This window comes from Tursiops truncatus, chromosome 3, assembly GCF_011762595.2.
Source record: "Tursiops truncatus isolate mTurTru1 chromosome 3, mTurTru1.mat.Y, whole genome shotgun sequence".
In the NCBI taxonomy this organism is placed as follows: domain Eukaryota; kingdom Metazoa; phylum Chordata; class Mammalia; order Artiodactyla; family Delphinidae; genus Tursiops; species Tursiops truncatus.
The window spans coordinates 57,610,202-57,622,695 of record NC_047036.1 but is presented as its reverse complement, the minus strand read 5'-3'; the positions used below and the strand labels follow the sequence as shown (position 1 = coordinate 57,622,695).

The 12,494-nt window shown below is 44.2% G+C and overlaps 1 protein-coding gene across 4 annotated transcripts in view; it reads right to left on the bottom strand.

Moving 5' to 3' along the window:
• ARHGEF28 (Rho guanine nucleotide exchange factor 28) overlaps nt 1-12,494 on the bottom strand; it is a 278,789-nt gene that overhangs the window by 148,523 nt on the left and 117,772 nt on the right. For 3 of the 4 annotated variants that reach the window (XM_019929841.2, XM_019929844.2, XM_073802206.1), the window contains one exon: nt 11,909-11,981. The exons of the other annotated variant lie outside the window; for it this stretch is intronic. In XM_019929841.2, coding sequence (XP_019785400.2) covers nt 11,909-11,981 — 73 coding nt within the window. The remainder of the gene's footprint in view (nt 1-11,908; nt 11,982-12,494) is intronic. 4 annotated transcript variants of the gene reach the window in all.

The following is a 12,494-nucleotide window of genomic DNA, read 5'->3' as shown; positions in this document are numbered from 1 at the left end:
GAATAAAAAGGGAAATAAAAAAAGAAACTAGATGACAAATGCAAATGAGTTGCTCAGAGCCGTCTGTGTGGAGCTAGGTTTTAGATTAGGCTTCTTAAAAATCAACTCTCCGAAGAGCAGAGTATCTGATAACCTGACAGCCCACGCTCTGGTATTATTTGTGTGGACCAAGATGTAAACAAGTCCAGGAGCTCTCACAGGAAATCCTGAGGAAGACAATGATTGTTAAATAAACAAATGCCCCTGATTCAGAAGGAAGGCTGTGCACTGACCGAAGCCTCTTCAAAACAGCACAGATTCTAAAGACGTGACTCGTACCCACCTGAGGAAATCTCACGTCTCCTTCCTCAAGTGCCACCGATTTCATGTTTCAAAAGAGCCTAATTCATTCTAGATGAGGTTTGGTTTTCTCTTGCCCATTGTTTAATGTCAAGAACATCAGCACACCCCTTGGGCTGGGACCTCAGACAGTGCCAGGCTCTGCACTAACCAGCCCCATGCACACCGGCGGCCTTCGCTCTGAATAGAGGCTTTCCTGGAAGCATCAGTGGTCATGATGTTCTGGGATGAACAGAAGGTCCACTTAAGGTGTGCTTTTCTCTGTGTCTTGATTGATTGGTTTTCTTCCCAAATACTCAGTTGCCCGTAAACAAGAGCCCGTTATTGAAATAACCACCCAAAGTAGGTTTGGGCCTAAGGAAAACAGAAGTGTTGGGCGCTCCTAACAAGGGCAGCTGGATGGAAATCTTCACCCTGAATTTGTATTAATATACAACACTGTGGGCCCAGGCCCTCTTCTCGACCCCTCAGCTTCCCTGCCCCCCAGGCCCAGCTGGATGCCAGTTCTGGGGAGCCCCTTAGTTTCCCCACCAGGTCCGTTAAGTTAGGCATTCCCTCCTACACTTTGCCACTCCTGTTAATTTCAGTCACATGAGGCCTCAAACCTCCAAGTGGATTTATTCAAGCCCTTCTTACTGCCTGGCAACAATGCCAGTTTCCATCCATGTTTCTGCTTAGAAAAAGTATAAGGTTTTCATTTAGGTGGCTTTCCATGATGAATCTTAACAAGGTAAGGATGGAGCAGAGAAGTCAACAGACACAAAGTCATGATGTATTTTTTTTAATCTGCATAACAATAACTTTGAATTTGCTTTATATCAAGCAAGTTAGTAAGATATCTGCCCTCCACAACAGTATATTGCTCTTGAATTCATAATGCATATTAGCTTCTATGATGAAAAATGAAAGGGTAATAGCCTCAATTTCATGTGGTCATGTCAGCTGACCTCTACAGGGAGTAAGGACAAGGCTGTAGCTGACACCCAGCCTGGGCAGCCTGTGCTCCTCAGCAACCCCACCTACCTTTACATGCACACCCCACAAAAGGCCTCCAGGTGGCAGCAGAGTACCATCTGCAGAGCAAGAGGGCCCGCGATGGGAATGTCAAAATGAGACACCTTCACCCTTCAAAAGCCTGCTGTTTAAGCACCGAAGTCCAAAACACTATATTAAGAGAAAGTTTTCGTTCTACTGCACAGATGCAGAAAACTGATGTGAAGCACCTACTATAGTGTTTACCATATGGGAGCACAGCAGGTCTTCTGTTTTAAAATACATATACCCAAATCCTAAAAATTGGGTGAAGGAGGGTAACTAGAACTGAAGTTTCAACAGACACATCTGCAGAGACAGCAAGAGAGTCACACACATTTTTACTGCCCGTCACTGGATATTCCTTTAGAGACATTGCAGACCATATGCTTTTAAATGATAACAATTCTGCATTTCTAAAGAATTCTGTACCTACAACACTGATGCAGAAGAATAATACACATTTTATTCAAGACTGCTGATGAAGAAGTCAGGTGATCCACCTGTAACAACAAAGGATGTGTTCACCCAGTAATATGTTCAGAGTCCCCTCCAGTGGTATGTTCAGATTCCAGCTCCCTACCCCTCTCAAAAGGCTAGTCTTCATACACTGCCAGCCTACATTTTCCTTACAGTCTAATGCAATTTTGTTCAACATTCAAACAAATACTACAAACTATGTTAAAATAGACGTCTTTATAAAACGTATAATCATTTTTAAAACAACTTTCAAGGTTATAAAACTATCTCAAAATCATTAAAAATATTTGTGGGACTTCCCTGGCAGCGCAGTGGTTAAGAATCCGCCTGCCAATGTAGGGGACACAGGTTCGAGCCCTGGTCCGGGAAGATCCCACATGCTACGGAGCAACTAAGCCCGTGCGCCACAACTATTGAGCCTGAGCTCTAGAGTCCACGAGCCACAACTACTGAAGCCCGTGTGCCTAGAGCCCGTGCTCCGCAACAAGAGAAGCTATCACAGTGAGAAGCCTGTGCACCGCAACGTAGAGTAGCCCCCGCTCACCGCAACTGGAGAAAGCCTGCGCACAGCAACGAAGACCCAATGCAGCCAAAAAAATTTTTAAAATAAATTAAAAAAAAATTTGTGACAGGATAATCATGTATCTTTAATTAATCTAGGATGATACAGAACTATATCTTAGAGCTTTTAAAGAATTTGGCACTCCTTCCACCAGAGTTTAATTAAATTGCTCCAGGAGAGTTTCTGCTAAATGACGAGGATCCTTTTACACTCACCCACTGCACCACCAACTGCACAGTGCAATCAAACCACTCATTGCTATAGCAACCTTCAGCAGATAATGATATCAGTAACCCCAAGCTATTCTGTTTTAAAGACCTATTAATCTCCCTTTCAAGGCCTACCCAGAAGGAAGGACCTCCACCTCCTAAATCAGATTTGCCAAACATCATAAACATGTTTTTTATTGCCATACTATAATGGATCAAGAAATAATCTCTAATATTCATGTTCACCAGGGACACTGCACTAGCAAACAGCATAAGATCAATACCAGTGTCTTGTTAGGAAACAGATTAGCCTAATAGAGCTCAACTCTGGGCACAAGTCATACCGTCTCCTTTTGAGAAATGGGACCATGGAGGCTGGACTTAAGCAAAGACAAAGCTTACATGGAAAATACAGGGTGCTCAGTATTCTTCAGCTACAATTTGCTGTGTCATCTGACTCCTCCCCCAGGAAGGAGGCAAAAAGGATCTCGATCAGAGCCAGCCAGACAACTACTGCTGCTTCACCCCGACCCTCAGGTTCAGCTCTCCACGATCAAGTCCCCAACTGGGTTAGACATGCAGGGCAGCATCAAAAGCACAAAAGAAAACACGGGTCATGCTCTCAGCTTGCTCTGTCTGCCCTACAAATGCCCAAAGGGACTCATAGGGTAGTTCACAGTCTTTGAATGAATCCTCTTCTCCCAATAGACTATTAGCTCTGGGAAGGCTGGGTCCAAATCAATTTAAGCCCAACACCTGTATCTCCAGGGCCAAGCAGGGTGCCTAGCATATTACAGATGCTGAATAAATGTTTCTCTCCTCCATGTAGATCTGATGGCCCAAAATAACCAATGAGATGCAACAGATCATTAGGGACAAGAAAGGGAAAGTTGTTTACTTTATTAAATTACTAATTCAAATATTCCAATACCGGTGCTATTTCATCACAGCTTCTGAACTGTCAGCTGGATGAGACAGATGAAGGTTTTTCCCCTGGCTTCCTCCCACCCCTTCAGCTCTGCAAGCCCAAAAGTCACCCTTTCCTCTCTAGTTACGCATTGGAGTTTCACTAAGGACTTCACTTCACGAGTCACCTTAATATTTTACCCTAGTGTGCATGTCTGATTCATAACTGCTAGAGAATTAAAATGGCAAAGGGAAAAAATTTGAAAAACCATCTACCGCTCTCAATTCACAGGCTATTATAAGACTCTGATCTTCTGTTTCAGTATCTCAATTACTCCCTTTTTTTTTTTCTTCTAAAGGTGGGAGTACTAATCCCACCTTTACTAATGCCAACTGACAGCTGTTGGCATTCCCAGTATAAATATGGACTGGGAGAAACAATGAGGCACTTATCAATAGGAATATCAACATGAGCCCTGTTAGTCCATGAGTCCCAACATTCCATATAATTTAACAAGCTCAACCGGGCCCCCAGTGATCCAAGCCCCCAGGATCAGCAGTCAGGGACAGGATGCCAAGGCGAGAGAAGACCTCAAGCAACTCAAAACATGCTCTTTTACAATATAATTTTTACATTTCTACTCTGAATTCTTTCAGAAAAAAACTAAGACATCTTTTTTGAAATACGTAGTGTTTTTTTTTAATTCAAATTATTCGTGACACTTTTTTGAGTCACAAAAGTAATTCAGAAAACTTGAAAGGGACTGAGGAAAAAAATCCATAAATCCACCATTAATGGTTTAGTATATTCCCTTCACACATATACACATATATATTTGCATTTGTATATTTGTATTTGTATATATATGTATGTATATACATATATGCATGTATATACATGTATATATATGTATGTATGTATACATATATATAACAGCTTTGAGGTATAATTCAATACCATACTACTCATCTTTTTAAAGTATACAATTCAATGATTTTTAATATACTCAGAGCTGTGCAATCATCACCACAACCAGTTTTAGAACATTTTCATCACCCCAACAAGAAACCCCATACCCATTTGTACTCGCTACCCATTTCTCCCCGACCACCACCGCTCCCACCCCAGCCCTAAGCAACCACTAATCTACTTTCTGTCTTAATGGATCCCATTTTGGATACTTCACATAAATGGAATTATACAATATGTGGTCTTTTGTAACTGGCTTCTTTCACAAGGCATGTTGTCAAGGTCCATTTGTGTTATAATGTGTCCGTATCTCATTCCTTTTTATTGCCAAATACTACTCCGTTGTATGGATAGATCACATTTTGTATATCCATTCCTCAGCTGATGGACTTTTTGGATTGTTTCCATTTGGGGCAGTTATGAATAATGCTGCTTTGAGCATTTGTGTGTAAGTTTAAGGAGATCTATGTTTTTATTTCTCTTGAGTATACATCTAGGAGTGTCCTCACTAGGTCATATGGTAACTCTATGTTTAATATGCTTTTATAATATAGATTTTTTACATCTAGAGTGTGCACTCTCTCCCACCCTCCCCACCCCCCATCCCCATAAGATCTCAAACAGTCAAACATTAAGTCATGGAGTAAAATAAAAGATATCATCCTCAGCCCCAAAATTTGGTGGCAACTATCAACTAAGCAGAAGCTCTAAATCATTATACTTCAAACTGAGGTCAGGACAGAATTTTCCTAATTTACTCAACTGCTTGAATAAAATGAGGCAAAGTCATCTTTCAACAATATAAACAAGATTCAATTTTCTCTTTGGAATACTTTAGTGTCCCTAAGATTTCACACTTAGAGTCTATTTCAATTCAGGGGGAAAAACTCCTTAAATATACCTTCAACTTATAAGTTTATTTCAACTGTATTAGACTCCTCAGTTGATATGCTTAGTAAATGCTTGTCCTTCCTCCTAACCTGCTGATCGGACCCAGCTGGAGCAAAGTAGCCATAGCAGATGGGAGCAGAATCCCTTGCATCTAGGTGAATTCTGAGGAATCTGAGATTCTTTCCAGCTCAAACTAGGATTCTTTAATTCTGTGATGAACTGGGGGAGGCAAGGTGGAGAATTTTTCTTTATATGAAAATACTAATATTATTATAACAATATACAAAATGAGCATCATATCAGCTTGAGATCTTATTTTGGCGTTTTAAGGACGAAACTCATTGTCTTCTGTAGGCAGGAGGAGAACATGGACTGGCAAAGTCAGTCTCTAAAAGAAACAGAGAGAAGACTGAGCCTCTCTGTCAAATGAAAGCAGCACAGGTGACTTCCTGGGACTAGGAAGTACATTCTACGGGTATGGAGTGTAACTGTCTTGCAAATGCCCAGGTACCTAGCTTCTAGGCAGCAACACTGACCAAGCCCTTGGATGGATATTCCACAATGAGGCTAAGATAAGAGCTGTGTATCCAGCTGAGTAATCACCCCTGCAGAACAGCCTCCTTAATTGCTGTCCTAAATCCCCAACACCTCAGCCACCCTGGTTAAAGGACCTGCATCTTGATAAGACATTGGAACCGTATTCAACAGTTCTAAAAAGACATTGGGCCACAGTATTCAAAACGAAAAATCTTGGAAAGGAAATTCTGCATGGATAAAAGACTTCTTGGTTTTCCCAATAATATCTCACAGGAGATATTCAAATAAGGAGAATCCATCATATGATATCACTCATATGTGGAATCTAAAAAAAGGGTACCAATGAACTTATCTACAAAAGAGAGATAGAGTTACAGATGTAGAAAACAAACTTATGGCTACCAGAGGGAAAGGGGAGAGGGATAAACTGGGAGATTGGGATGGACATATACACTCTACTATATATAAAATGGATAACTAATAAGAACCTACTGAATGGCACAGGGAACTCTACTCAATACTCTGTAATGGCATATATGGGAAAAGAATCTAAAAAAGAGTGGAGATATACAGATATATAAAACCGATTCACTTTGCTGTACACCTGAAACTAACACAACATTGTAAATCAACTAGACACCAATAAAAATTTTTTAAAAAAGGAGAATCCACCACACAACTCCCTCTTCCCATTTCACTCACGTAGAGCACACAGAGAAGAGCTGTACCCCCGTCTAAGGAATGTTCAAGCAGCAAATCTGCTCACCTGGTCACCACGAGGTGAAGCGCTGTGTCCTGATATCCCAGCACACACATGATCACCACTAAGTCCGCTCTAGCCACGTGCTATAACTTGCACTCATCACAAGACAGTGTTGGCTAAGCGTCCACAGTCAGATACTGATCAAGGTGCCCCACCTGTATTTTCTCATTTAAACCTTATTTTGAAGGAAGTATGAAATGACACTCCCACTCCACCATTTTCCACAAAAGGAAACACAGCTGAGTAACTTGCATCCTGTTCAGAAGCCAGTTCATGGCAGAGCTGAGGTTTTTAGCAGAGTCTGCTTGTTGCTGATGTGTCATCAAGACCTGTCCCTGCATGTGGGTCACAGTCTCCCATCGTAAGGGCTTTAGGAGACAGGTCGGTCACATGGAGGAGAGCTCGTTTCAAGGCAATGATTCCAATTTTGCACTTTTCCATCACACAAACGCTGGAGAGAACTCTAGAGCAGCAGCCCGAAGACTAAGTAGGAAAACAGTCTGTTAGAGAAGGGTGGGGGGTATCTACAGTGCGGTGGGCAACCATTTACCCACCTGAGTTCCGACTGCCTGGGCAAGCTGTGTCACCTCACACAAGTTATGTGACCTCTCTCTGCTGCCACCTCCTTGTGCACAAAATGGGGAGAATTGATTCCTGACTCCCAGAAATGTCCCTCTCTCCATGGCCACTGGGACGTGTGCTCCCTGAGTGTGCAAACTTGGCTCGGTTCCCAGCTGCGTCCCCAGCGCCTCGAGCAGTGTTCGTCACTCCACAAAGGCGTGAGTGAAATTCAATGGAAGGAAACTCCATGAGATGAGGGCTTTTTTCTCTTTGCCTTTTTGGTTACTGCTTCATCACCAGTGCTGAGAACAGTACCTGGCAGAGAGTGGGTGCTCAGAAAAGACTTACTGAATGGGTAAGTCAACGGGCCTGTAGGGCTCACGTCCGCCTGCCTAGAGCGGGTCTTGCGTTTGGACCCATGGCCTCTCGCACAGGATGGGGAGGAGGAAGCCCCTCTGAGCCCACTGGGAGCTGCTGCCCAGCCCTGAAGGAGATGATTGTGCCCTCTCCCTTTGCGACTGGCACTCGTGTTCCAATCCCTACTCCTTATGTCCTCGTTGAATGAGAACGTGGAAGATAAGTCATGGGGAGAAGTGAACACAGTAAAGGACTCGTCACATAAAAGTCGAGACAGCAAATTACACAGGGTTTTTTAAAAACTCCAAAATAATGAAAGAAAATGGATTCACACAGTGAGTGGTCAACAGTATTGCAATGGTTGCCTGTCTTATGGCCCCATAGACTCTAGGCAGGCAGCAGCCTCCTGAAAAACATCAAAAAGTACAGCGGGGGGCCCCGGTCTGGGGGGATCCCACATGCCGCGGAGCGGCTGGGCCCGTGAGCCATGGCCACTGAGCCTGCGCGTCCGGAGCCTGTGCTCCGCAACGGGAGAGGCCACAACAGTGAGAGGCCCGCGTACCGCAAAAAAAAAAAAAAAAAAAAAAAAAAAAGGTACAGTGGGCTGTGTGGCAAGGCATGGGTGATCTCAGTACTCAAGATGACCATGAGTAGTTTTAAAAATGCCTCCCTAGCTCCCTCCCAGTGTGAGCATTATGTACTAATAGATGGAGAGAACCCACATGATTGTGAAAAAGGAGGACATAAGCTTAAAAGAAAGGGCAGGATCAGGGGAGATGAGGAAGAGCAACATTTCCAAAGCACCTTCCACAGACCATTTTCATGAGACACTGAGAGCTAAGAAAAAGGGATTCTCCCATGATCAAGTTAGAGAACTGTGAGGTTAAACAAGAAACACAGGTTTCTTGACTGCAAGACTTAACTAGAACCTACAAAACGTTAAACGTATTCTCAGTTTCCAACCGGGGGGTTTCATATATAGCATTTTCTACTTATTTGGACAAAGAATACTTATTTTTCAGAGCATCTTCCAAGGTTGGTGTTCAGTACAATGCTCTTTAGGAACTCCAAGAGTAGGAGATCAAATAACGACAAAGCCGGCAAGGGACAAAAGGGAGTCAGTTGGTGGATCAATACATACTCATAATCAGCTTATTCATCTGAACACAGTGAAAATGAGGTGACCTTTTGGCCATATAATTCATTTGGAATAACATCCCATCATTCTGGGAGGACAATTACCATCATGAAATTATGGAAACATAATTGGTTCAGAGACAATAATAAAACCATTTATCACACCACCAGAGACAAAGTAAATTTCCAAGCTAAAGGTATTATAATCTTTTAATCAATGGCAGCTACAGATACACACTTAAAAGTTCCCTTTCTACCCACTGCCCCAGGAGGCAGAACATTATCTATTAAGAATCTTCTGTGAGATCTCAAAGGGAAAGTTTGCTTTAGGGGTTAAAGGGAAAAAAAAACAAACAACCAAGCTCTTACACTCAAAATGTTTTGTTCTTCCAGCTGAGTCACCTGCAGGCTTATGAATGAACAAAAGCTAACTGAATGTTTTCACTTTAGGTGAATACTGCCCTCTGCTGGAATGTGCACACAGTTTTTAACATGTCCTCCAAACATATACAGATAAAAGCACGGTCTACAAGGTCTGTAAAATATACACGTTAATTATTTGGTGTTAGAGAACTTGAGTTTCTGTCCAAATTCTTTTGCTTATTGGTTGAGTGACTTCAGTCCAGCTGGCAGCCAGGTGTATTAACTTGCCTGCCCCCCTGAGCCCATCAAACTCAACCTGTCTAAAACTGAGTAGGTATTTTGTCATGATCCTGCTTCCTGTAAGGCCTGTCCCACCAGGAGTGGAAGAATCACCCTTCTCCCTTGCCACTGACACCCACCTGACATCCTACACCTTCAGGACAGTATCCATCGGTCCCTCTGTCTCCAATCTCATTATACTGCTATATGGTGCAGACTGTCTTCTGTATTACTCTCAGCAGCCCCTGGCCCCTCCAACCTATTCTTCACACTCTCACAGAGTGACCTTTCTAAATAACAACCTGATCTAATTTGCTTAAAACAGTTCCCAGAGCTGTCAAGGTGGAGTTGCAGTTCCTTGCCTTGTGTACAAGCCCTGCTGATCTGCCTCTCTTTCAGGCCTATGTTCCTGGCATCATATACACACCCCTATACTCCAGGACCACAAAACAACTTGCATCTCCCCCAACGCATCATCTGGTTCAGGGCTCTGTATTGCATATAGTCCCATTGTCTAGAATTCCCTTCCCTCCCTTAGATCACAGCTCCAGGGTCACCTCCACCAAGAAGCTTTCCTTGACCACCATCACACACCACAGAGTTCTCACAGTATTACTTGCCTATGACTCCTATAGCACTTATACTGTGCTGGGACAGCTTGTTTTTCTGCACTAGTCCCAAACTGTCAGTCCCTTGAGGGCAAGAACTTAGAATTTCAGCACTTGTTTAGACCTCACTTTGTTCTAAGTCAGTTTGGAGGTGGATTACAAGGAAAGAAAAATGTATACGATGATAGAGTAAAAATCAGGAGTTGATTTAAAAAAAAAAAAAGGAAAAGCAAGAGTGAAGGCTTAAGAAATAAGGGTAATATCAAAACACGGTCAGCAGTACCGTACAAATTTGCAACCGGCAGGCCAGAAACTTAGCACCAGGTTTACCAGCCAACTAGAAGCAAGAAACCTGATCCGTTACTGTCAGAGTAGTAAAAGCCAAGCCCAATGCTCAGGAGATGACAGCGCTCTGACATGAGCCCGGAGTTTTCTCCCACGGGTCTGCAGGAGAAAGTGTGAAACTCACCACACCTCCTTGGGCAGGTATGGTAAGCTGCAGCTCCCTCCACGCAGCCAGCGCGCCACCCACAGGGGAGAGCAGGGAGGGCAACTCCACAGGGGCCCAAGCGGTGCAGCTTGGGTGGGAAGCTCAACTGGTTGGCTTAACCCGGGCCTGAGTGCAGGTGCATGGGGCACACACACTTAGAACAACCGGTCTTCCAGCTGTCGACACTGGTGGCTTGGGAACAGGAGTCTTGTCCTATTTTTTCTCCCTAACCCCAGCATCTAGCATGCTGCGTCTCGGCCCTATCAGACTATTGTCGCTTTACATTAATGGATATTTTGTAATGTCTGCTCCACTGATCTGAAATTAAGTAGATAATATAACCCTACCCCCAGACATAAATAAACCTAACCTCGCATTTAGTTTCAAAAAATAAAAAGCACTCTAAAATATGAAGCAAAAGGATCGTAATTGATAATAAGATAATATGTATTAAAACCTTTGCCCCGACTACCCTGGAAGACATAGTGATGTATGGTCAGATTCCTAAAACCACTGGGTTTTGGAAAACAAAAAACAAAACGACAATCCATTCCATATAAATAGTACAGGAGTATTCAAGAACAGAGGCTAAGATACTCCAGCGAATCAAAACCCGTGTTTATTACTAGGACTTGCTAACAGATCAGACCTACTTGCATACATTAAAGGGGAAAGAACCTGAATAGAAGTAGAGATCACATGCCCAGACAAACTGCCAAGTTAGAGAAAACAACGAAGGACGATATTCCTGCCTACAAGCTGGGTGTTAACGTCCAGGTGCGCCATCAACACGACTCCACGTTACGATGTGGAACAGAGTAGTGACAATGTATGTTAAACATACACCTCTTGCTGTGGACGCCCACCTCGAGCAGATTTGTACATTCAGTCTCTGAAGCTCCATCAGGGCTGTGCAGGACAACCTGGGCTGGGTAGGGCTGCCTGTACCCTGAAGAACCCCCAGCGCGCCCCCTCCCGTCACCTCTACACGCCAGTGGTGCTCCCCAGAACCCACGGCAACAAAGACACCCTCACGGCCTCCATCCTCTAAGACCCCCTGGGCCAGCACAGAGCAGGAGCTCCACACAGGTGGAGCGAGCTGGAGAACAGGTGAGTGACGGAGGACTTAACGGAATGAACGGACTGAACTTGGAAATGAGGGGAACACTCTCTGCGTGTCAGGAGAGGTCCCCAAAGATCAGGAATGTGGGAGGAACCCAGTAAATGCTAACCGAATGAAAAGTGGAAACACACAGTACCTTGGTGCGGCACTGCTGGAGGACCCCGGGGCCCAGTGGCACCCCAGCACCCTGCTCTTGCCTCCCTCAGCTCCTGCTCTTCTCCACCACACACTTCAACTCCCAGGTGACTAGTTAGTTCTGAGCTCTTTCTGGGTTCCCGGGGTCGGGAAGGAACATGCGTACCTTCTTCGGTTTCTGCAGTGCTGGAGGGCATATCTGATTTTTCCTCTGACCTGGCTTCTTGCTCTTCAAGAGCCTAAGAGAGGAAGGAAAAAAAAAAAAATCACTGAAAGCCATTTGAGGCTTCAGATAAGCAACAAGAGATGAAAATCACAATCGAGCATCTCAGAGCCGGGACAGGCCAGAGGCATGGCCTGGAGAGGCAGGGGATGATAGGGTGGTAAAGCTGCTGGGAGAACATGTAAGCAGCACCCCGGATGACATGAGAGACAGCGGGAGGAACCAGAGACAAGGGCCAAAACTGTCCCTGCCACTAGTCCTCGCTGCTTCCCCAGATCACACCACCAGAAGGTTCTCAGGAACATGACGCATGAACCAAAAGGGGGACAGAGAACAGAAAGTCTTGAAACCTGTAAGGACTTCTGTTTGACGCATCTGCCCACCTAGACCAACCTCCATCCACACCCTAAGACACAGGGATTGGGGGCCTGGAGATGGGGGTAGGACCACTATCACAGGGAGGACCCAGGATGAGCTACATGTTAGTACATGCTGGTGCAGGCTGTCCCTGGCCAAGACTGAGCTGTGA